The sequence below is a fragment of the Scatophagus argus genome, chromosome 23, assembly GCF_020382885.2.
Source record: "Scatophagus argus isolate fScaArg1 chromosome 23, fScaArg1.pri, whole genome shotgun sequence".
Taxonomy (NCBI): Eukaryota; Metazoa; Chordata; class Actinopteri; family Scatophagidae; genus Scatophagus; species Scatophagus argus.
In genome coordinates this window covers 3,148,516-3,171,681 of record NC_058515.1, presented here as the reverse complement: position 1 = coordinate 3,171,681, position 23,166 = coordinate 3,148,516, and the positions used below count along the sequence as shown (strand labels likewise).

Genomic DNA, 23,166 nt, shown 5'->3' with positions numbered 1-23,166 from the left:
CGATCTGTCGCTGAAATCAGTTCCATTCTGTCAGTATCCTATAATTTGATTGAGAGAGAACACTAAGCTATTATTCCACTGTTATGACTATCATCTTAGAAACAAATAAGCACCAATCAGTTTCAAAGAAATCTATTACTCCCTCCTCTTAGCCTCCTCAATAATGTGCTGATGACTCTGACACACACACGTTAGTCTGCGCAGAGCTGCCATATTGAGATTAACTTGATATAGAGGCAGTTTACCTTTGTGTGCATCAAATTCACATACTCCTCATACTTTATTGGAATAGTTTTGACAGATTGACATTGACAAACAGTTCAAGAATACTTTATTTAGTAAACCTCAGTGAAGGGAGCCAAAGAGCCACAGTTTTTTAAAGCTTAATTTTGACTACCATTAATGTGTTTAGAGTCACAGTGTCACATTGGTGTTTTTCTTTTTCTCTTCAATAATGGATATTTTAAGATAGATTAAAAGGAGCAGTTAAACTGAATCGATTTAATCTATGATTTGTTTGTTTGGAATATATTCAACTGATATTTGAAACTAACCTATTTGTCTGTCTGTCTGTTTTGAAGTTTTTGAGAATAGCTTTGCTAAAGCTACATGTTATGATCAGCTTGCTATATGTGTTATTTGGCACTTAAACAAAATCAAAATAATCTCAATTTAAAGGTACACTTTTAGGTGTTATCATGCAACCTAAGAATATTTGGTCTGGTCATGTGTTAAAGGGTCTCACGTAACAAAAGTCATTAGTCTTGATTGTACTCCAGAATTGTGTCTGTCTCTTTTGGTCAATGACTTTGACCCTTTTTTCATTGATACTGGATTATTTTTGTCTGGGAATCCCATGGGGCAATTGACCACCAGTAGCCCCTAAAAGCAACATCTCCACTATGCTAGCTGCAGCTGTTTAAATATTAGACCTAAGTGCATGGTGACCTCTTGTTCTGATAAATAACATTTTGAGGATTGAACAGCGTGTTAATTCACTCTGATATGTTGTCAGATAAATTTAGACATTTTAACTACCAATATTGTCACTATAGGGGTCAATATGAGAAACTATATTTTATTATATATATTTAATTAATTTAGAACTGTATTTCAAAGGAGCATGTTTCATCTCCAAATCTGGTGGTACATAGGTATGTGCAGCATTTGAAATCTGGATAATCAGTCCAATTATTTTTGAAGTGTAAGATCATTCCCGTTATTCTTTTCCAATGTAATCCAGGCTACTAAAGTGCATTGTCCTCATCTCACAGCCAGCATGGCAGAAATCTACAGAACCAATTACGACTGAAGCTCTTATCAGTCTGTTCAGGTCAAACTCAGTTTAGAAGAAAGAAAGAGTTTGAATTTCCCTGAGGTCTGAAATGGACAGGATTTAAACAAATCAGTGCATTTATATTTGTGTCAGGTATGATGGAGTGATTTGTTAGTCACAGAGGCTGTGGCTTTTAATGACTTTCTAACTTATGTTACAGACTCTAGATGCGTGAGAGACACATGAACTATGTGGAAACTGTAGTCCAGATCTGCTGAGCATCGTGTAGTAAATCTTTAGCATGTTTAAAAAGACATCATAAAACAAATCCATGAACCTTGAAAACCCTGGTCAACACATCATGTTTTGTCCCTAGCTGGACTCTGGAACATATAGGAAACTTTGGTACTGCCACAATCAAGTGTCATTTCACCTCATGTAACAGAAAGGCCTCTCTCATCCTTGGAAGCAATCTTGCAGACAGCGTAGATAGAAGAGGACTATTATCCAACCACATCAGAGAGGGATGACTGGCTGTTTCCGCTTTCGGAGCAGCCAATCTTTGGGATGCCATTTCTACGTTGTCTTATATACCGCTAAAGAGAAATAGCTCTATCGCTAGAATCGAGTAAGGGCAGTGGTGTTGATGAGGTTGTTAGACTATGACGAAGCAGTGTTTTCACCTGGGGGCGTTTGGGTATTTGCCTGACCAAGTGAGGGAAAGACATGTCAGTAAAGTAAAGTAAAATGTCAGTAAAGCATGTGTGCTCTTCATAAACTTCTTGTCAGAAGGTGTGTGTGTGTGTGTGTGTGTGTGTGTGTGTGTATGTATGTAACAGAGCACCTTCAAAGATCAACAGCTGTCTGGAAACTTTTGGAAAATGTCTCATTTCAACCAACCCGCTCTCTCCCTCTCTCTCTCTCTCTCTCTCTCTCTCTCTCTCTCTCTCTCTCTCTCTCTCTCTCTCTTTTTTGTCCCAGTGTACCTTTGAAAGTGTCTCTGAAATATATGTTGTGTCAAAAAAGTAGCAAAAAAAAAGGTTTCAGTCTCCTCATTTAAAAGGAATCAATAGCTCTGTCTTTCCAGTTAACTGCTTCAAAGAATCAGTCTGCACTGATGCAATAATACATGAAGGCTGGACGAACCGTGTGTGTGTGTATTATTGTTTGAGAGCCTGTCTAAGAATTTAAAAAATGAAGAGTGTATAAATTTCTGTGGGTGTATAGTGCTGGTGCATCATGAGGCTTATTGCCTCTCAAGAATTGACTTCATCACCATCACCATCACTCCTTTTTTTCCCCCTGTGGAATTTTCATTTCATCGCTGACCTGTCACGCAGTTTTCAGCTCCCATGAGGCTTTACAGCTGGCATTTGACACTGCCGCATTGACCACAGGCTTTAATGAAAAATCCTGGCATTTACTTTCTCTTTCTATGACCTGTTTATTCCCATGGTAGATGATAGTGGCCTAGGATCCACTATCCCAAATCAATGGCCCTTCACACAGAAAGAATCCAAAATGGAAAACTCAACCCTAAATACACTGTCCTATTGCCCCAATATAGAGAAGAAAAACGAGAGGGATGTGAAAAATCAAAATCAATAGGTTTTTCATTACTGCTTTGGTTTTGAGTCTTCTCTGATTATTTTTCCACCGGATTTGTGGACAATGGATTTTGGTTTTTGTTGTTTTTTTTTTTTTTTGTGTGTCTGTTCCTCTTCAAATGAAATTACCAGCCGGCCCATGTGAATGGAAACAATCATCAAGGGGTGTCCTGCAATGTTTTGATTCATCTCTTTGCATTTTCTACACTTCTAGCACCACAGGTAGGATTGATTCTCAAGATCGATGGTGCCAGAGCTAATTGGACAAAAGTAATAAATATTTAGCCTCACTTGCGGGGGAGTTGGGTGGGGGTTGTTGTGCAACACATGAGTGCATCAGAGCATTTCCATCATTATTGTTATTCTAGCAAAAGCGGGCCGCCAGATTGCTTGATTAGACTCCGGTGGACTGAAGGTCAGAGAAATCCATAACCGGCCAGGTTTTTGTTATCCGACAACTCCCAAGGCGGTGCTGATTTACTTTTAACTCATTGTTTTCAATAAAGGCAAACAGTTGCTGTTTGGAGGGAACTTGAACGTATATTTCTCCTGTCTGTCTCATTCTCTCAAGCAGCTGCAGACACACATTTTCACAAATACACACCTCATACACATGTGAAGAGTGTGATAGTCCATACTTGCGTGTTTGCTTATGTGCACATTCACAGGCACATATCATAAATTCCAGTAATTCCCCATACCTAAAAAGAAAATAGACTGTTATGCTTATGGCCATAACAAAAAACATAAAAATGATCAATCAACGATCAGAATATATGCTGATCTGCCGTTTCTGGTTTGCAAAACGCTACCTGGTTTCAACCATATGCCTCAATGCTGTATTGAATTATATACATTAGTTGTGACCAATCTGCAAAGTAGACCAAAAATTTTAAGTTTGGTTTCCAGGTGTTTTCATTTTAGTCAGCCATGGAAAACAACCCTAAGACAACTCGTTACTTTTATTTGCGTCAAAAGAAGTTACAAGCTCTCATGAATTGCTTCCTCTTGATGTGTTCAAAGACCCACTGTACACACAGCATCTTGATTGTGAGAAGTTCATTCTCTTGAAGGCAACCAGGGAAATATGTCCTCCAGACGTGTCTTCCTGGGTTTGATAAACACCTTTCCTGTCTCTTTTTCGCTCCAGCTCATCCCCTTATTAGTGTGTGTTGCATGCGGCGTTCAGTGGATGCTGCCTCATCCAGAGTAGCAGGTGTTTGCTGGGAGAAACAGTGACACATGGATGCGCCCTGTCAGACTACTCATTAGAGACTCTGCACCTCCTTTGTCTCCTCATTTAGAGGAGAAAAGTGTGCACATACACACAAACACATGCGTGCATGTACACAAGTGCACAAAGCAGCAGGTGGCTACTATCAGCTGGACAAATCAAAGCAGGCAAAGTCAACAGCAGCTCATTGGATGGATGCAGGAGCGAGAGAGAAGTAGAAAGTATTTCTAAGTAGTACTAGAGTGTAAAACTTCTTTTTCTCAGCTTTGGTACTTCTGCTTATGACGTGTGTCGGTAAACCGAATGTGACAATGATAAACACGAAGTAAAAAGTGACAGCGGCATCAGGTTTACAGCAAACTCTCAGGGGATGGTAAAGCATATGGTGCATGAGAGTGGTGTTAATTGATGAAAATTAGTTCACTGTGAGTACACATTTAAGCAGAGAGGATATGCGCTGTCTAATTTGTGCTGCGTCCTAAATGAGATGAGATTTAGATCATGTTCATGTAGGCCTTTTTCCTCTTTATGTTAGTTATTCTAGCAGCATCACATCTATCTGCTGGATGCAACACTAATATTAAAATTAAAACAAGGTAGTATTTTGTATTGCTGCACCATTACATCAAATGGAATTCATGTATATTTTGCAGTTTTTCACACAATTTTTAGTGGAATGTGGCATTACTGGAGACTGTAGAGCTTAATTAGTATTTAAAGTAAGGGTTCATTCAACTTGGTGAGATCACACATGAAATATTAATAGAGGAACAGGGTCGAGAACTGTACCTGCGCCACATGTCACGTTAGAAATGTACCATAGTGACTGGCAGATATGTCATTATAAAATCACAGCATGTTTGATTTAGCTCACTGGAAAATTTACTTTGTAAAATCAGTTTGTAATCATTTCTTCTACCATTTGATATGTTATGTCTCACGGTAGAATCCCTGCTGATTTCACGGGTCCCTCTCTTCACCTCTCATACTCACTTAAATGATGTTAGTAGAACAGTAGAACAGAGATTGAAGAGCATCCAGTCATGTCTTTTTCCTCGTACTGTGGCGTTTTTTTGTGGATAAACAGCTATGTGACCATCTGAATCAAAGCGTCCTTCAACAGTTTGAATGATTAGTCATTCGGTACACAGTGGTGGAATGGCACACTAAAATGGCATGGGTTAATGTTGATTTTGAGTGACAGATTTCTCATTTCTAGGTGAGAAAGAATGTCCAAGATGATGTACTAGATGGCAAGATATACTGACGGGTCAAACTCAGAAAACAGTGGACCCTAAAGTAATGCTATGCCATTAGATTAGATCCATTTTCACAGTCTGAGGAGTAATTCCTCTGCCTAGAAAGATGTACCTGATGGAGTTAGATATGTGCTTGTGTGGCAGCCAAAGCACTTCTACCAACTTTTTCTCCTACCTAAACTCTCTCTCTCTCTCTCTCTTCATACAAGAGCAATCACTTAGTGTATATTAACACTTGTGCTCAGCTTTAACTGCCATCAGCCATTCTCTGTCTTTCCTCACATGGCTCCACTCTCATTTATTGCAACATGGCTCCCTTCCCTTCCTGTCTGTTTTCCATTTTAAAAATCTTTTCTTCTCTTTCTCCACGGCTGTCTCTCTCGTGAAGCTCCGGTGCTGCAATGTTAATAAACACAGGAAACGGGTAAAAAATGAAAAACACCAACTTTCTTCTTCTCTCCACCACTGTTTGCACTTTCTCATCCTCTGTACTTTCTACTCTTGTCTTTCTTCATCCTCTTTTTTTTCCCCCCCATCCTCCAGCGCACAACCTCTTTATAGCCTTCCTTGCCATGCTGCGATAATTAGTCAGCACTAAAATAATACAGCCTTGAGAAAACAACAAGAGCTGAGCAGAGGGCTTAGTTCCGCTGGGAGGGAAGGAGGAGAGGAGGAGGAGGAAGAAGGGAATGATAGCAAGAGCCAGAAAACAGGGAGAGGGAGAAAGAAAGAGGAGAGCTGTGTGTGTGTCAGCTGATTTCAAATGGCTACCAGTGGATTGTTAGATAATGAAAGTGTCATTCTTCATCAGATTGCCTTTTCCTCTTGTATGACTAAGAGTGTGTGTGGCCTGTTCCTGTGGATGTTGTGTGAAGGCCCATTGGCCCTGCAGCCATCACAGACTTTGCTTTCCATTCTTTCAGACCTGAGCACCTTGAGAGAGATTTGTAGGGCATGTAAAAACAAGGGGATACATCAATGTGTGTGTGTGTGTGTGTTTGTGCTTCCATAGGTAAGCGTAGTACAGTATGAAAACCCATGATTTGCTGCTGTGTCCATTGTTTTTTTTGAGTAGCAACCCTATTACCAGAATAAATGTTTGCATTGTTCATTTCTGCATTCATTTTTACATTTAATATGTTGAGGCTTTACTTGTCTTTACGTTTCAGTTTCCAATTTTATGCTGTGCGAACACTGTGCTTAAGGTCTGATCAGTTTTAGTCACAGAAAACACTTGCTTAGGGTTAGGAAAATATCATGTTTTGCTTTAAAAACCTGTTTTTGTCACGACAAACAGAGTTGGAAACTTTCCCAGATGTGTCCTCAAAAAGACCCACTTCAGTCGCCAGAAACACAATTGGATTTGTCATTGAAAATATCCGCTTTTGGTGCCACAACAAAAAGTCAGTCACCAACAATCCATTGACTGTTTCCTTAATTTAGCAGTAAAAACACTTGTCTGTTGTAGACTCTCACTGTAAACTGAACATCTTTGACTTTTAGACCAGAACTGTAAACAACACTGAAGACATCACATTGTGTTCTGGGACATTTTAATAGAACTTTTCACTGTTTTCTGATACTTCATAGACCCAGCCAATGGCCAGAATGGAGAATAAAACAAGGACAAAGTTTTATTCAGAGAGCAAAATGGCCTGTACAAAATAACGATGCACATCAAACAAATGCATCAGTCAAATATGAAAAAGTCTATCTTGCACTTGAGTTGACTGCCAGTATAGCAGTAGAGACTCTCTGGCAGCAGCGGGCAAACTCATGAGACGCATAAAAGAAATTAAACCTACAGTCCATGTTTTGATGATGGTATTCTAGGAAAATTCTATTGGGCAGCTTCTATTACTGGCATCACTGATTCACATGCTATGTGAGTAGCTTCATACATATGCATTAGTATCTACATCTACAGCCTGCGTTTATATATGTGTGTGTGTGTGTGTGTGTGTATGGGAGACAACCCACAGAGTTAAGTGGAGTTTCATTACTCTGTTAATCACAGCCAATCCTTGTCACTTCTCATTCACCATTGGGCTTATTGGAGCCAAGCCAGCAACTTACATCTTAACTGTTACAGTAGAAACATGAAATCACTCAGTCTATGAAGGGCGGGTATTTATTTATTTCGGTTGTTGATTGAGGCAAAGTTCCTTTGACAGGGAGATCTGAGGAATTTCTTTTCGTGACATTGAGGAGTGGTGGTTATACTGACAGCACAGCCAACACAAAGTTTGTCAGTTTGGCCTAGTTTGAATGCAACACAACTGAGGGCAACCGAAACTGCAGTGGCTCAGTAGATTAACATTTCAAAGGGGAGTGACAGCCGACACTGGTGCTAGCACTGGTACTGAAGCTAAACATGACTTCATGATATATACTGTCACATAACACATTTGTTTTATTACCCAGAAAGAGTTGCTTTCTTTCACTTGTCTCATACTTTTAAAATAGGATATGCAAAGCCACTGATTTTAGACTTTTCATCCAAATGCTACCGCACAGAATATGTCACAAAAGAGAATACACATAAAATGCAGCCAACTTTGCTGTATATGCCGTGTTTTTTTCTTTTTTTTTTTCTTGTTGTCAAACTAAACACATTCTGCATTTGTGTTTAAGGGATCTTTCTTTTCAGCTTTTAAAGTGATATTATTGTGCACTAACTAAGTGATAATCCCCTTTTTTCCATCTTCTTTATGTGTTTTGCAGCTGGGACAACTTACATCTTCGGGCGAGGCGGAGCCCTCATCACATACACCTGGCCACCCAATGACCGGCCGAGCACACGGGCAGACAGGCTGGCAGTGGGCTTCAGCACACAGCTGAAGGAGGCCGTTCTGGTCAGGGTGGAGAGTGCCAAGGGACTGGGAGATTATCTGGAACTGCACATAGTAAGATATTGACTTGGGGATACTGGGGGAATGATGAGGGAATGAAAAAGTACCCTAAGCTACATTTTAGTCACTGTGGGATTTAGAAGTACCTGGACAGGATGATGAAAAGGCAAAAAAGCGAGTGTAGAGTAGTCAGTGGAGAATGAGAAGGATGAGGAAGGGAATGAGTGGAATGTTGAATGGAGAAAGGTGGTGCAGGTAGCAGGAAGGAAGGAAGGATGTGAAAGAAGGGGAATAAACCAGAGATAGGCTAAAGGAAAGAGAAATAATATATATATATATATATAATACTGGTGTTTTTGGGCTGGTAAAAGATAATAGTTTAATATATACACATTGATATTAAGCTTAATCTGGGCCCCTTTGTACCTTTTAAGTTTATAGGATGGGGTTCAGCTTAACTTGTGGGGCTTGATCCCAGTTCATTTTATAACTTGGATTTTTGGTTTTGGTTGTAATTTCATTCGGTTTGTTTAAAATGCATGACTGCATGACTGCTCTTTTAAGCACCGTCAGTTTAACTTACAAAGTAGAGTGTGATGAGAATGGTTATGAAAAATTATGAAAATAAGACCTAATTTGTTATAATATCAAATACTACTTAAAGTTGGGATTTGAGTGTGGAGAAATACTTTGACATTTTTATCCAATTTCGCATATGTATTGACTTAGAATTTCAGATTTTATTGAAGTTTTGTTCATATAGCCTCTTCCTCTTTGATTCATGAAGCAGTGATGTTACATCCTCTCTGGGAGTTAAGTCATTTTCTTCAGGTGGCATTTGTTTTTTGCTTTTTGTTTTTTTTTTGCGTATAGTACTAGCAAGGGTCACTTTGAGGAATCTGCATGTGCAGAGTCCAGAAAATGACTAATCACCCAGCAACGTTTATTTTTATCCCCTGTCAAACTAGTTATTAGCCTCATCTCTGCTTTTATTGCTTTCATATGTTAGGCTTAAAGGTCATTTAAAACCACCTCTAACGACAAATTTAAATGGCAATTAAGGGACAGCAGGCATTTAAAAATGCATTTACACAGGCTCTAATTGTCTCATTGACCCTTGTGCTTCCTCAGAGTATTTCATCCAAATCTCATTTAAATGGGGGCTTTTCTGTTAATTAACCAGCCAAGACCACACCTGGTGACTCTGATCCGCTCACCATGTTGCCACAGTCACAAAAACATTGTGCATTGCCAGATTCACAAAAAAGCGTTACTGTACCAGCTGGTGCAGGAGATGTTATCCCACGGATCCTTTACACGCTCTTAAAGTACGCAGTGGTAAGACACTATCACTGTTATCTACTCTTATCTGCACTCAGCCATCTGCAGAAGTGCGTATGTGTGTGTGATCACCCCACTCCAACAACCCGGGCAGTGACCCCAATTTGTTTGGGCTGCTCGTGCCTTGAGGCGACAGGAACATAGTTGACCTCGGGTCACTTCTCATCCAGTGCTCCGTAAACTGAGAGGGACAGAGGTAGGGATGATGGGAAAGAGGGAGGGATAGGTGAAAAGAGTAGTAGAGGAGAGCTAGCGGAAAGATCAAATAGGTCAAGGCCAATTTGAATGCTTTTAACGTCAGTGACAAATAGTGATAATGGCTCTAAGGATGAGTGATTACATTTGTTAATTCAACGGACACAACAAATGCTGGTGTTAAGTGGTGATGTAGCAGAGTTCCGCTGCAGCAACTCTGAACTTTAAAGGGTTTAAAGAGTATTTTTTTTATTTATTTAATTTTTTTTTTTTGTTATGTTGCTTTTAAATGTTAAGGGGATTGTTTAAAGAGAGCATAACTCAACCATTGAGTCAGAATAACAACAACCCATATTTGGTTCCACCAAATCTATTTTAAGAAACACAGTCCTAATGACTGAATGTAATGATCTCAGTGTGACTTGAACTGCTGTCAACTGAAAGAAATAGTTCCCATTTAAACTGTCAACAGTGTGTCTTGTGGATTATACCGAGTAATGAGAGACTGCATTTGGACTGAGGAGTTGCTGCTGAATTTTAAATGTAATTTCAGTGCTGTGAGAACCACAGCAAAATTCTATTTTTTCGTCTCCATCGTATTGGGGCATTGCAAGAATTCTCAGCAAATATCTAAAAAACCTTGGGAAATTAAACCACAGTTATCTACCTGGCTAGATGCCAGCTTACAGTTTTTTTCTTTCGTTGTTTTTTTTAATTTAATTTGTATGATCTGATCCTTTAACTTTGATTCAACTTCGTGTAGAGTTTCGTGTATTTGTTTTAAATCTAACCTGAAGGAGAAACTTCTTGCTGTTTATCTCTGCCCATTACTCACAATCACTCGTCAGTTCTTGTTTTGCTTGCTCTCGTCTCAACAGCATATTTTCTTTCTAACTTCTGTGTCTTTCATTTACTCCCTCATTCCCTTATGTCTGGCCCATTCATTCAGTCTTTCTCTCCCTCTCACACACACACATCAGTGACTACGACACACCAGCCTGGCTCCTCTGCTCCCATTGCAATTACATTTCATTTGCTGCCGTTCCTCCCGAGTCGCTCCCCTAAATGACTCTGTTCAGCCCGTGGTGGGTGTTTGGGTTCTGTTAATTATGCCCGTCTCTCTTTGAGGGGAGAAGTACAGGCAAATTAGACCTGAGAACCCAGGAGGCTTGGCCCCATATCATCCCAGCTGATGGGGACCTCACGGACCCAATCAAACTACAATATAGCTCCACTTCCAAACAGTGACGCTGGCCTTGAGGTTCAATACCTGGGGCCTTATTCGTTAGCTGTAGTTGTTGAAAAATAGAATTCTCACTTTTATTCCAGGTTAGCTTGTTTCATGCACTTAAATTGAATGTCAGTGGTTGTTATCCTGGCTGACGCATCTGAAAGTGGGCATGTGCAATTCTAAGAAAATGTATTTTTTTTCTTGGATTTCAGCAGACATCAACCATTAGTCATGAAGCAATGAATTAATGTTAATGTTAATTTAACGGCCATTTTTAACCTGTATCATTAAGTCAGAGTCAGAGGCCCACAGGTTCAGATCTGATGGATGCTTTCTCTGTCTGCCTAACTAGAAATGCTGCCACTGGTGGCCACAGCTGATAATATGTCACCAGGATTTGATAGAGCATTATTCCTTATCTCTCACCAACCAGATATCTCTTTATATACCCTTTCTTCCTTCTACCAGACCTCTAACTTTTTCATGCCACTCCTTATCTCCATTTCTGTCCATTTACCAGACAGAGGGCAGAACATCACTCACTACATCTTCTTGACATGCTGTCACAAGGCCCCGGTGTGGGAGATGTAAAGTCAAAGTTCTGGGATAAGTTGCACATCCTGAATGTGCTGACTGTGGCTGCTGTTGAAAGGATATAATATATTCTCACAAGACATTGTTTCCTTTCACTAATTGTTTACTGTCGGTGTGTCTGAAAGTTTCTAGTTAAAGTTTCTAGTTGACATTTTAGGAGTTGTAGATGAAAAAGCTTTGAAATTCGTCATTTAGTAAATGCCAAAGGAGTGAATCATCGCTGAGCAGATCAAAGATGACTGAGCCTATTGGTGTTGCAGCGCAGTGTTGCTCATATCTCTGGAAAGATTGTCTGTCATCTAGTTTGGACTATCAAGTAGTAGTAAACCAAAAACAGCTGGATTCGCTGCCTAGTCGCAAAGCAAAGTTTTCTGTTTAGCCAGTGGACTTCATCACTTCCGCTGACTGTTGGGGAGTTCCTCTGTATTTAATCACCCAGAGAAGTTAAATACCACAGAACTCCCCAAGAGTCAGTAGAACTAATTAAGCCTATTGGATGAATGGTGAAACATTTCTAAGAATATTCAGTAAGCCCTGTTGCCTTTTACTCACTGCGCTCAGATGTTGGTAGACCCCATGTTATGCATTGGTTTTAATTAGCAATCACAGGCAGTCACAGTTGTTGTTTTTCACATTATACTTCTCATTGGTCTATCCAGCCATCAAGAACTATTGTGCTAATGTAGTTTGTCATTTTTTGATTGCACACAAAATGCTGTTATTGATGCTGAATTTACTGTGTGGTAGAGGCTTTTAAACTAAGAAAGACCTGCTGGATTTGTATATTTTGAAAAGCAAATAAAAGTCCAGTTACTTAGCTATTACCATATCTCTCAACCATACGCTATGACCTTCTTTAACTAATGGAAGTTGCACACGTGTCGTCAACTGACCCAAGTAAGTTTGGTCACGTCATGACTGGCAGTTGTATCTAAGGCCGAGATCATAACCCCTGTCTCTATTTAAGTATTGGTGTTAGGTGTCACATGTGAATGTTCTGTTGATCTTTCTCCAGACTTTCCAGTGAATCCTGGTGAATGACATTGACTTTGTGCCAGTTAATGCTGTGACTTGTTTGGTGTTCTGAGAATGCTATCAACAAACTCCAAGGTACTTGAGCTGCAAAATTCCATTGGATGAAGAATGATGCAAGGTCTGTTTAAAAAAAACATCCAGGAATAGCTGAGTAAAGTGGACCTTACATTTAGAATATTCACCATAGCTTTGTATCCCAAAGGTTAAGAATAAATCTTGAGTCTCAAGCAAATGTTAAAGTATAGGTGATATCAGGTGGGCATTGGTAAAGTAAAACTGATATTTCTCTCTACAATGCTACAAATTAAATTTTAATCTCTACAACAGTGAAAATAGACAAGATTTAGGTGGGTAGGGCATCATTTTTGCCAGTTTTCATGACATTTCCACCATCATGGCCTGAGGTGTGAGATTCAGGGAATGAAGGCCACAGACAGACAGATATGGAGGTGCACTGATAGCTAAATCTCCCATCTGTGGCTGCTAGAAAAGGTAGATGTCCTTGGAAGACCTTGGAAGCCAGTCATGAAAAGAAAGTGGTCGTAACTTAAAAAATAACATGAAACCCATAGCGGTATTTCCTTTTAGAATTTTATGCCACATAATGAGTTCAAACAAATTTCCATCATTGTCATTAGATGTCATTTGTATGAATTAAAATTTTCATTAGGCGTGATACATTCCTTTACTTTATGAGACTGCGTTCAGTACATGTTGAAGAAACACTGTTTTGAGGTCAGCCCATCATAGCCCAGGTTAACAGATCAAAAACACTCAAACTTGCTGGTCAAGTGTATCTGGTTGAATGCAGATGAAAATGCCTACCTTAGCCTGACCAAACAGAGTGTAAAAGCTGGAGATGTGTGGCCTTGTCTGGTGTGTTTTCACTCAGTCATATCTCAGTGCAAACAAAAGTACAACATTCATTTGTTTTGTGCTGATGTGATGTCTGAGTTTGTCCATTTTTCTCCTGTACACAAACACTGGCAATTTGAAAACTGGGCATGCATGAAGTGTCGCTTTTCATTTCAGTCCGTCTAGAACACCTTGTCTTTCTCCAGTTTCATGCTTTGCTGTCCCTGTCACGATTGGTCGGCGTCGCCGACACAAAAAGAGCTGAACCCCGATGCAGAGTCAAAAAGCGGCAGGCAGGCGTGGTGGAGGTCCAAAACCAATTGTCTTTATTTATTTTAACAAACAAAATCAAAAACGCACACTTACTGTGGCCTAGGATGAACTAAAAGACCGTGGCAAAAACTCCAGGCATAAACTTGGCATGGCATTACTCAACAAAAGATCCTGACATGACGTGGGGGAAAAACACAGACGCTCAGACCAAGGTGACTGGGAAGACAGGGACTAAATAGACAAGACAACGAGACGCAGGTGACACACATCAGGAGGGAGAAAGCAATCAGGAAAACTAAAAGCAAAGCTACATGAATACAGGGCACACAGGGGAAGAGACACTTTCAAAATAAAACAGGACATGACAAAAACCTTGAACATAATACATGGAAACACATGACAAGACAAACATGAAACATAGCACATGGACTGAAATCAAGAGACAAAGCATAACAAAAAAACCAGGCATGACAGTCCCGGCTACCTGGCTCACCCCACACACACCTACACACACACACACACTCAATGAGATAAACAAAGGCACTGAGGTTAACAAAGTTTGAAAAGACTGTCTTGTATTTTGCTTCCCCGTTGTTTGTTGACTAGCGAGTAGGAAAAAGCTTGTCTAGAGAGGCCTCAAAAGTATCTTCAGCTTTATGATTCATCAGGTGGTAATAGAAATTCTCACGCAGGTTATTTAATCTAAGCAGAAGTAATATTCCTTGCTTAAAACTGTTACAATGTGGAGTCTTTTATGTAGCTGTTTTCACTCAAGGCAATAAAGGCATAAAAAGGCACAAAGAGCAGCAAATTGGGGTTACTTGTTATGCACAAAGAGATGAGTCATTAATGAAGAAAGGAACAAATCGTCATTCTCCTCATGAGCTTCTCATAAAATATCCAAATGGCCTGACAGATGCCTGTATAAGGTTGTAGCAGTTTAGATGCACCTTTCAAACTAGGACTTGCACAATCTTTTTAATATATTTTTTTAGAGGTTTCTGTTTATATTTATTGCTGTTCTCACAGGCACCGCTCACATTTGACAGTCATTACATTTACAGCTGGCAAGTTGTCGCACTAACGGCTCTGTGGGAAGTGTCTCATCTGCAGTTATGGGCCGGTGCACAGCACACAGCGGGCCTCCCCGAGTACCTCCATCACTGGCTGTTCGGTCCCGGCTCATAGCATTAAATAAGGGCAGTCTCTGATTACCCGTTAGGGAGCCATCCCTCACTACAACTGTCTACTTTGAGCAGAGGAAGAGAGAGAGGGAGGGGTAGAGTAACAGGAAAGGGGCTATATTTTTTGCCTTTGCGCCTGCGACAGCTGGGGCCAGAGACGTTATGTTTTTGGGGTGTCCGTCCGTCCAAATGTAACCACGGCCATCTATCTGTCCCGTTCTCTCCCGTGACTGTCATTGCATTGCTACACACATTAAATTAGCCTGGACAGACATGGATGTAAACTTCAATTTGACTGGTTGCCAGAGGCAAACCGCTGCAAGGTGCTAACTCTAATCTCTTCTCAACCCTTCAGTTAGCCCTCACCCAGCATGTAATAAATGCTGTTTGAGAACGGAATAGAGAGTGACACACACACATTTTCTAGTCAGCTACCCCACTGTCAGAATATGGAGTTAAGTATCTGACTTAATTAGTTCATCGTGATCTCTTCCCCTTACACAAAAACCCTACTCTTTTCAAGGGGTATGCCGTTTTGTTTTTTTTTCTTTTTCCATTTTCACTTTCTGATGGCCACAAGTTATCTGTCAAGGGTTTAAGCCTTTAACTGTTTAATTATGGGTTGAAAATGTGATCTGGTGTTTGACAGCAGCCTGGGCTAAGATGAGTGGCGAGGAAAACAGGGTGGATGGAGAGCTTTGAGAGTGCAGCAGGGAACTGAGAGATGCTGGCGTCAGATAAAGGCAGATGGTGATGCGGATAAAACTGTCAGAGAGAGGCACAGGCTTTTATCCTTTACTCCCCGCCCACAGTAACACACACACACACACACACACACAGAAAGAGAGAGAGGTGCGTATGCATGTATGCACATACACACAGCATGCCTTTACTCCTAACTCGCTGTCAGTAGCACAGAGAGTCACACACTGCTCTCAGGTTCCATATAGCTGCCAGAGTTGTTCACATGCACATTTACAAGGACACCTTCACATTCACTTACAAGACATGTATAATTAGTTCTAGCACTCACAATTTACAATCAAGGCAGCTCCACACCTTCTTTCTCACACATTTTGTTATTTCCTTATTTATAACTCTGCCACCTCTCCTCTCTTAAATGGGTGTCACTTCTCCAACCTCCTCTCCTTCATCTTGTCACAGGGGTAAAAGCCAAACATGCAGGGAGGGACACAGGGATGAAGCGTGGAGGCCTACTGAGGGAGAAAGTGAGGCTTTACTTTGATGAATGCAGCTGCCTCGCAAAGGGGAGCATGGGCCGCCGTCAGTAATGAGATCGGGTCGTGGTGGGTTTGGTGGGGTCTCTCTTCTCAGCTGGCAGGAGCCTGACAGATATCGATTAATCCTTCCCTTTCGCATCACTAATTAATTATCTTGGGGAGAGGGGCGGCAGGGCGGGAGCTGAAGGGGGAGGCAGATTCGACCTTCGAGGTTTCATGATGGGTGGCCAACTCTGGATAGGTAAGGGGATTTCCTATAGATCCCACCAGCTTTACAAGGGCCTCATTCACATCTAACCATTCATAACTTAAAATCTAACCATTTGACAATGTGACGATGTGTGAACAGGTCAGTACACAGCATGGGTTTAATTGCTGCCCTGGGGGTCTCACTTCTTTGGATGACTATTTTAAAGCAGTGCCACTTCTTGCTTCCTGTTCAGTCATTTGTCTTGATTTTTAGATGCAAGTCACTTTACAAATCCAAGAAGTAACTCATGACTGCTTAAGTGTCCAGTGAGCTTCACTGTGTTGCTTGGTTAATTTGCCAGATCGAACTGTAAATGGCACATGGAAGGTTCACGTATCTTGTCAACTTTGCAGCTGCTAAAGGATTGAAAGAGTACATCTACACTGAATTACATAGTGTCAGAAAGGCCAGCTTCATTGCTTTGGGCTGAAACAGTTCAGGGACATCCTGCATGCTTACATGGATAACCCATCTCCACTTCTTCCTACTGTACAAAATAGTCCAGATTTATATGATGTGCACTTTCAGTTTTTAGTTTGGCCCATGTCCCGTCTGCTGACATAGACGGGGAAGGAATGATGACCCATGGTCATTTTGGCTTCACTTTTTGGGAGCTCTGGCCACACCCCAATCACTGATATCAAAAGATATAAGCGCATGCGTTGACTGACTGGTGTGGGGTCAGAAAGGCAACTGATTTAGAAACTTCCACAGAGAAATGCATTGTTACATTACATTGTGTTTTTAATACCATGTGTTAAATGTAGATCTTAACAGTTGATCTGCGCTGTATTGTAGCTACAGGGATTTCAGAGTGTTTTGATACACTTTAATATAATGCTCCCATTTTTGTGGACTCACTCAGGCTAGATTTGATCAGCGGTTGCTTTTGTCCAAAGGGACTTGCACACAGAAGGCAATTTGGGGTTTAGTGTCTTCCTGAAGGACAGCATATGGACAGGTGGATCAAACCACCTACCCACCCCAACAACTATCTGAAACCTAAATAAGGCAGAGTCACGACCAGGCTTATTGTCTCGTGACCTTACGTTTAAATATGCACATAGGAGGCAATTTGGGTTTTTTTTTGGGTGTCTTCTTGTAGGGCAACATGTAGACAGGTGGATCAAACCATCAACCCACCATTATCTGAAAGTGTGAATAAGGCAGGACCAGGGCCAGGCTTATAGCCTTCCTTCCTATTTACACATGTTATGACACATTGTTCCATTAACCAAAACTGTAGTCAGTGAAAGCAGGTTTCAAGGTTTTACTGGCAAACATAATTAGGATGGCCATTAGCCAATTTGTTGTCTTTGTTTGCTTTGTATTCACTGCTTAAAAATAGACGTGTACTGCTGAAGCTTACTCGTGATAGGTTCATAAAAAAATATAATTATTTTGTTAACAAGGTCTCAGCCATCTTTACTGACTGTAGGTCACTGTACCTGTGGCTCACGGTGGCTGTGTATCCTGTTAGAGCAAAGTGGTGGATGGGCTTTCCAGATCAATAAGCTATTAGGGTCCAAGAGAACAAGCCTGTCAGTAGGGTTTCAGGCCTGACTTTACTGATCAACAGGGAAGGCAAAGCTACCGGTTTCTGTTTCTTCTTTCTTTTTTATTCTGTACCTTCTGTACTGTCCACATACAGTATACATAACTGGTTCATTGGCTTGGTCTAAATGAGTGTTGTATGGCTATGCAGCGTGATATATGTCTTTCTTCCAGCAATCAAATATGGTGTATGCATTTTATTTTCATAATTTTCCACACAAATTATGTTGTCAGCATTGTGATGCATCGCATTGACAGTGTCGTCTTCACCATTTGTGTCATTCTATTTGATTTGCAGCATTTCACGTTCGTTATGCAGGTTTTTAATATTGAAGATTAGGATTTAAGGCAATGATCCTTAAATCCTAAAAACCCATAAAGAAACGACAAAATGTCTATAAAGCCGGTCCCAACAGTCCCAGTGCTCAGCTAAAGAAAGAGAGAGCATGAAACTCGGAGGAAGAAGGAATGACGAGGGAAAGGCAGAAAGAAATGAAAAGCATAAAAGAAGACAGAGAGGAAAAAAAGAAGAAGAGTACATCTATCCAGTCTTCTTTGTCTTTAGTGAGGTGCCCTGAGGAGAGGACCACTGCAAGGCCTTTTCCAAATGTCAATGCTGCACATCCAGCCCTCAGCTCCCTCTGGATGCATTTTAGCCGAGCCTGCCATTGTTGTTAGCAATGGGCCAGCACACACAGGGCAAACCATTTATTTTAAGTCTAAATTTATACAACATTACTCATTAGAAATTATGCTTTCATTTGCATTCTGATTCATCCACACCTACTACTGCTGCTGCTGCGGCTGCTATTAACGATTCTCTCTGACTAATACACTCATTTTCTGTTTGAACGCACAGGTGTCTGCACTATTCTGAATGGTCTCATTAAAACAATTCTCCTCCATGATTAACTCAAAATGCTGACACATGCATGAATTTCAGAGTGGATACGGCACCCTTAAACAAATACCAATTTCCTACAGTGCTTGTATGCAAATTCACAATTTTCATATCTGCCACATTTCTTCAGCTTCTGGCTGTGTGTGTTGTAATTGTCTACGAGTATCATGAAAGCTGCCTTTTAGCAGTTTATGTGATACTTTTTGGACTTTGGTTGACCCTTATGTCTTCGCTCCGGGTTTATCACCATATCTATAATTCATCCTTGCCCTTTCCATGAAATTTTGCCGATTGACTTTCTGTACTGTTTTAATAAAGCTTATGTCTTTTATTGATTGCAAAACCTCCATGAGTCCAAGCCCCTGTTTAATATATCAATCCACCACCAAATTAGCATCCCACTTCGCTTTCCCCATGAAAAAATAATCTATACATCATTGTCCATACCTATGTTGCTGCAAAGAACATAGTCAGACTTTTCAGTGTTGATTTCAGAAATCTGCTTTGAACTTTTTCGTCCCCTATCTTGAAATGATGGCCTGTTCATAGCCCAAACACTGTTTCACAACACCCAATCAGAACACCAGAATCTTTTTTATTTGCTCTTATCTCAGTCTACTTGTTGACTGCCTTTGGGAAGGTGTTGAACGTTGTCAAGACTGAAAGCAGGGCAGGAAAGAATGGTGAGCAGAAATAAAAATGGACTTACAGACTGAGGGAGAAAAAAAGAAAAAAAGCAACAAAGCCTGAGAGAAAACGATGGACCACAAGAGAATGTCTCAGAGGCTGAGAGAGGCAAAAAAGATGTTTACATCTGCTCAACCATGCAGAGCGCACATGTCTGTATTTCCAAGCCCTTGGTGATGTACTCAAGGCAGCAGTGATGAATGCATCCTTTCTCAGTCACCGCTCTTAACTTTGCGAGTCCATCAACAATTCTGCCGTTGGCAGAGCAGAAAGAACCACTTCATTATTCACTACTTTTGTTGTTGTGAAAATGAGCAGCGCTAAGAATGAATATGTGGAGCCATCAGCATAAACTTGGTCAAAACTGAGAGCGAAGATCCTAAAAAGCAACCTGTGTAGAGCAAAGATAAGAAGAACACATTTTCTAAACTGTGTTTCCTTTTGAAGAGTCAGAGAGTGCTTAATAAATGCCACAGCCGGTGTTCAGCAGCTGCTTCAGACGTAGATGCACCTTTAAGTCGTTGAGGTTGCTCCCCTGATAAAGTCTGGATACAACAAGTGCTGCTACATGCACCATATGGATGTGTTGGTCGTCAAGTGCACAGGCCAAATATATATGTTTAGTCCACTTACTGTAACTTGAGCAGTTGGTCTGATAATGGTTGGCCCATTAATTTTCATTGCTTGGAGAGGAAACACGAGGCTGAAGAGGGATGATAAGACCGATCACAGGAGAGGGATGGAGGGAGATTGAAAGGAACAGAACAAATTGTTATTGAAGTTTTGACATCATTTCTATGTGATCACAGTGTACAGATTAAAGTGGCTGCTGCAATCTGGGAACATAGCAACATCACTACAATAAAGAAACAAGCACAGCAGTTGCACACCAGCCAACAGTACTGTTTGTTTAGGATTTGTAAATAAGTCAACATACTAAGTATGGTTTGGATACATCAGACTGGTACTGAATTACATGAAAGTGTCTAAAAAAGCGAACCAATACAACCCGTAGTGCTTTAGACATTTAGCAAGTCATTTCATACATTTAAAAATTTTTGTGTGTCATTTAATGTCAGAGTTTTAGACATTCAGAAAAGAACAAAATTAGGTGACTTTTGTCATGTGACTGTTGTTGACTTGTGAAGTATAATTGTAGTTTGGTTAGGTTTAGGCATTGAAAATACATGGGACGTGACGTGGCTTAACACATTGGTGCATTATTTATACATACCATTTGGTGAGACCAGGCTGGCCAGTATGAATGCCTCACATCATCCAAAATCTGTCATTCAGGATAATTAAATCCAAATTTAATGGACATTGTGCTGTATGGCAGTATTTTAACCGCTTACCCCAGAACACCACATCTCAGTGAGTTGGTGTTTCCAGTGTTAAAATAATGGCCAAAACCAAGATAATGGCTTTGATGATTTTTCCTTCAGGAGCAAAAATGAAAATGTCCTCTTTTCCCTCACATTTAGCCACTCACCCCTGTCTCTGTTTTCAATTTTTTTCTTCTTCATGGGTCAGGGAGTAGTTTCAGCAGTAATCCATCGCCACTGATACGAGTGACTGAGGTTTTAGCTCAGCGAGCAGAGAGAGAAGTCGACTGTCTTCTATTCCTCTCTATTTCCCCAAGAGATGAAGTCTTGTTGTCAGACTGGTGATAACGGATACATGATGGGGCCCCGAGGTCTGTGTTAGGTCTGTGCAAAGTTGTCACAGAGACCATCCTCTGAATGTTCGCTGCTGAATCTTTCATCACCCAGTTGATAATGTGTAAATAGGATACATTTGCTGCAGCTGCTGTATTGCTTTGGTAAATCTGGTCTAAATACTGTTTTGGTTTGATTTGAAGGGAAGATGGTGATCAAGTTGGAGTCAGGTTGACAGAGAGAGTGTAAATAGAAAAAAGAGAGGAAAAGATAATACTGAATAATGATTCCCCCCACGTTTTTAATCCAAAATCCAAACCACACACACAGTATATATTGTATAACAGTGTTCTAGCAACAATCTGTCTGCCTGTCAGCTTGCAGGAGAATATGTGGTCATTGACTGTATCCTCTTTTGTGTCTTTTGTCTCTCTTTTGTGTCAGAATTGGCTGAGTGCGATCAGAGATGGAAGAGGACGGGTGGGGAAAAGGGAGGGGGGGGTATGATAGCTCTCATTCACTTTGATTAATTTCAGCTGTCTTTCAACCTCTCTTTCTCCCGGGAGAGGGTCAGTTGGAGAGAAATCCACAAGCAGCTAAAACTGCACACGGCTTCAGCAAACAAAACATAAGAGGGCTTTTGTTTCCTTAAGCTCACACTCCCAAGAGCTGTAAATCGAGACCTGAAGAGGGATATGATCATTTCTTTTGTAACACGTTTATGAGATTTGAAAAAAGAATCTATCCAAAACAAGACCAGAAAAAAAAGAAAAGAAAAGAAAAACTGTGTCAGACAGAACATTCAGTCAAGTCAAGAATCAAGACAATTCCCGGGCTCTTTGATTCTCAATGAGCTGCACTGCCTTACATGCTCTACCCTTTGTGTTTAGGGGAAGTGAAGCCACAAGGGAAGAACCTCTAATAAGTGATTGAAGGATTGGTGTCAACGTGTATTTCCTGCACAATTTAGGAGGAGAAGGATGTTCATCATTCATTCACTGGTTCCTGCCGCTGGGAATTGGGTGTGCCCCCATTTCTTCAGTTCATCTGGTTGAGTTTGGGATAATCACATGCAAGAATCAGCAACAGCTCTTTTCAGTTTAGTTTTTAACCATGCCTTCCTTGTCTTGTACGTTTCACTCTTCTTCATGTAGGACCTCTTGAGTGCAAAGTAGGTGACAGCAGAAGAAAAGGAAAGGTCATCTTAGTTTATACTTAGGCAGCAGTCAGGGTAGGGTTATTCTTGTTTTCTCCCCGATTCCCTAACTGTTTGTCTCTCTGATTCTTTGATTACTTCACAGTTTTTTTTCCCCTCCCCCTCTGGCTTTGCTGAATCAGTGATTGTACAGGCTTCAGTATGATATGCTGAATATGTGCCGTTATATATGTAGCTGATGTTGCAAAACGCTGAGGAAGAGTTGCTGCAAATAAGGGAGGGAGAAGTTTCCAGTTTGACAATAATGACGGTTTTTATATGGTGCCCAAAAAGCAACAGCATAAGCAACATCACGTTGGACATAAGCAACATCACGTTGGTTATCACCATCTTGGCTCTGAATAATACGGCCGGCGTATTCTTCGGTAGTCATTTGGAGTTTTGCTGAGTCATCACTTGCGTGTGACTAGCTGTTTGTTTGCTGAGTCATTTTTTTTGGGGCAGTCGTGGATCAGCGGTTAGGGTGTCGGACCCGTAACCGGTGGATCGCTGGTTCGATTCCCCGTCCCGGTGTCCATGGCTGAGGTACCCTTGAGCAAGGTACCTAACCCCCACTGCTCCCCGGGCGCTGCACGCGGTCGCCCACTGCCCCGGGTTTGCTGTGTGTGTGTGCACGTCACTTGGGTGGGTTAAATGCAGAGAACAAATTTCGTTGGAGTGAGTTCCCTCCAATGACAAAATATGTCACTTTAACTTTAACTTTAACTTTAAAAAGGGGAAAGT

The 23,166-nt window shown here is 40.8% G+C and overlaps 1 protein-coding gene across 14 annotated transcripts in view; it reads left to right on the top strand.

The window, feature by feature from the left end:
• Window positions 1-23,166, top strand: part of nrxn2b (neurexin 2b) — a 584,209-nt gene that overhangs the window by 477,613 nt on the left and 83,430 nt on the right. For all 14 annotated transcript variants that reach the window (XM_046380508.1, XM_046380512.1, XM_046380507.1 and 11 more), the window contains one exon: window positions 8,101-8,282. In XM_046380508.1, the coding sequence (XP_046236464.1) occupies window positions 8,101-8,282 (182 nt within the window). The remainder of the gene's footprint in view (window positions 1-8,100; window positions 8,283-23,166) is intronic.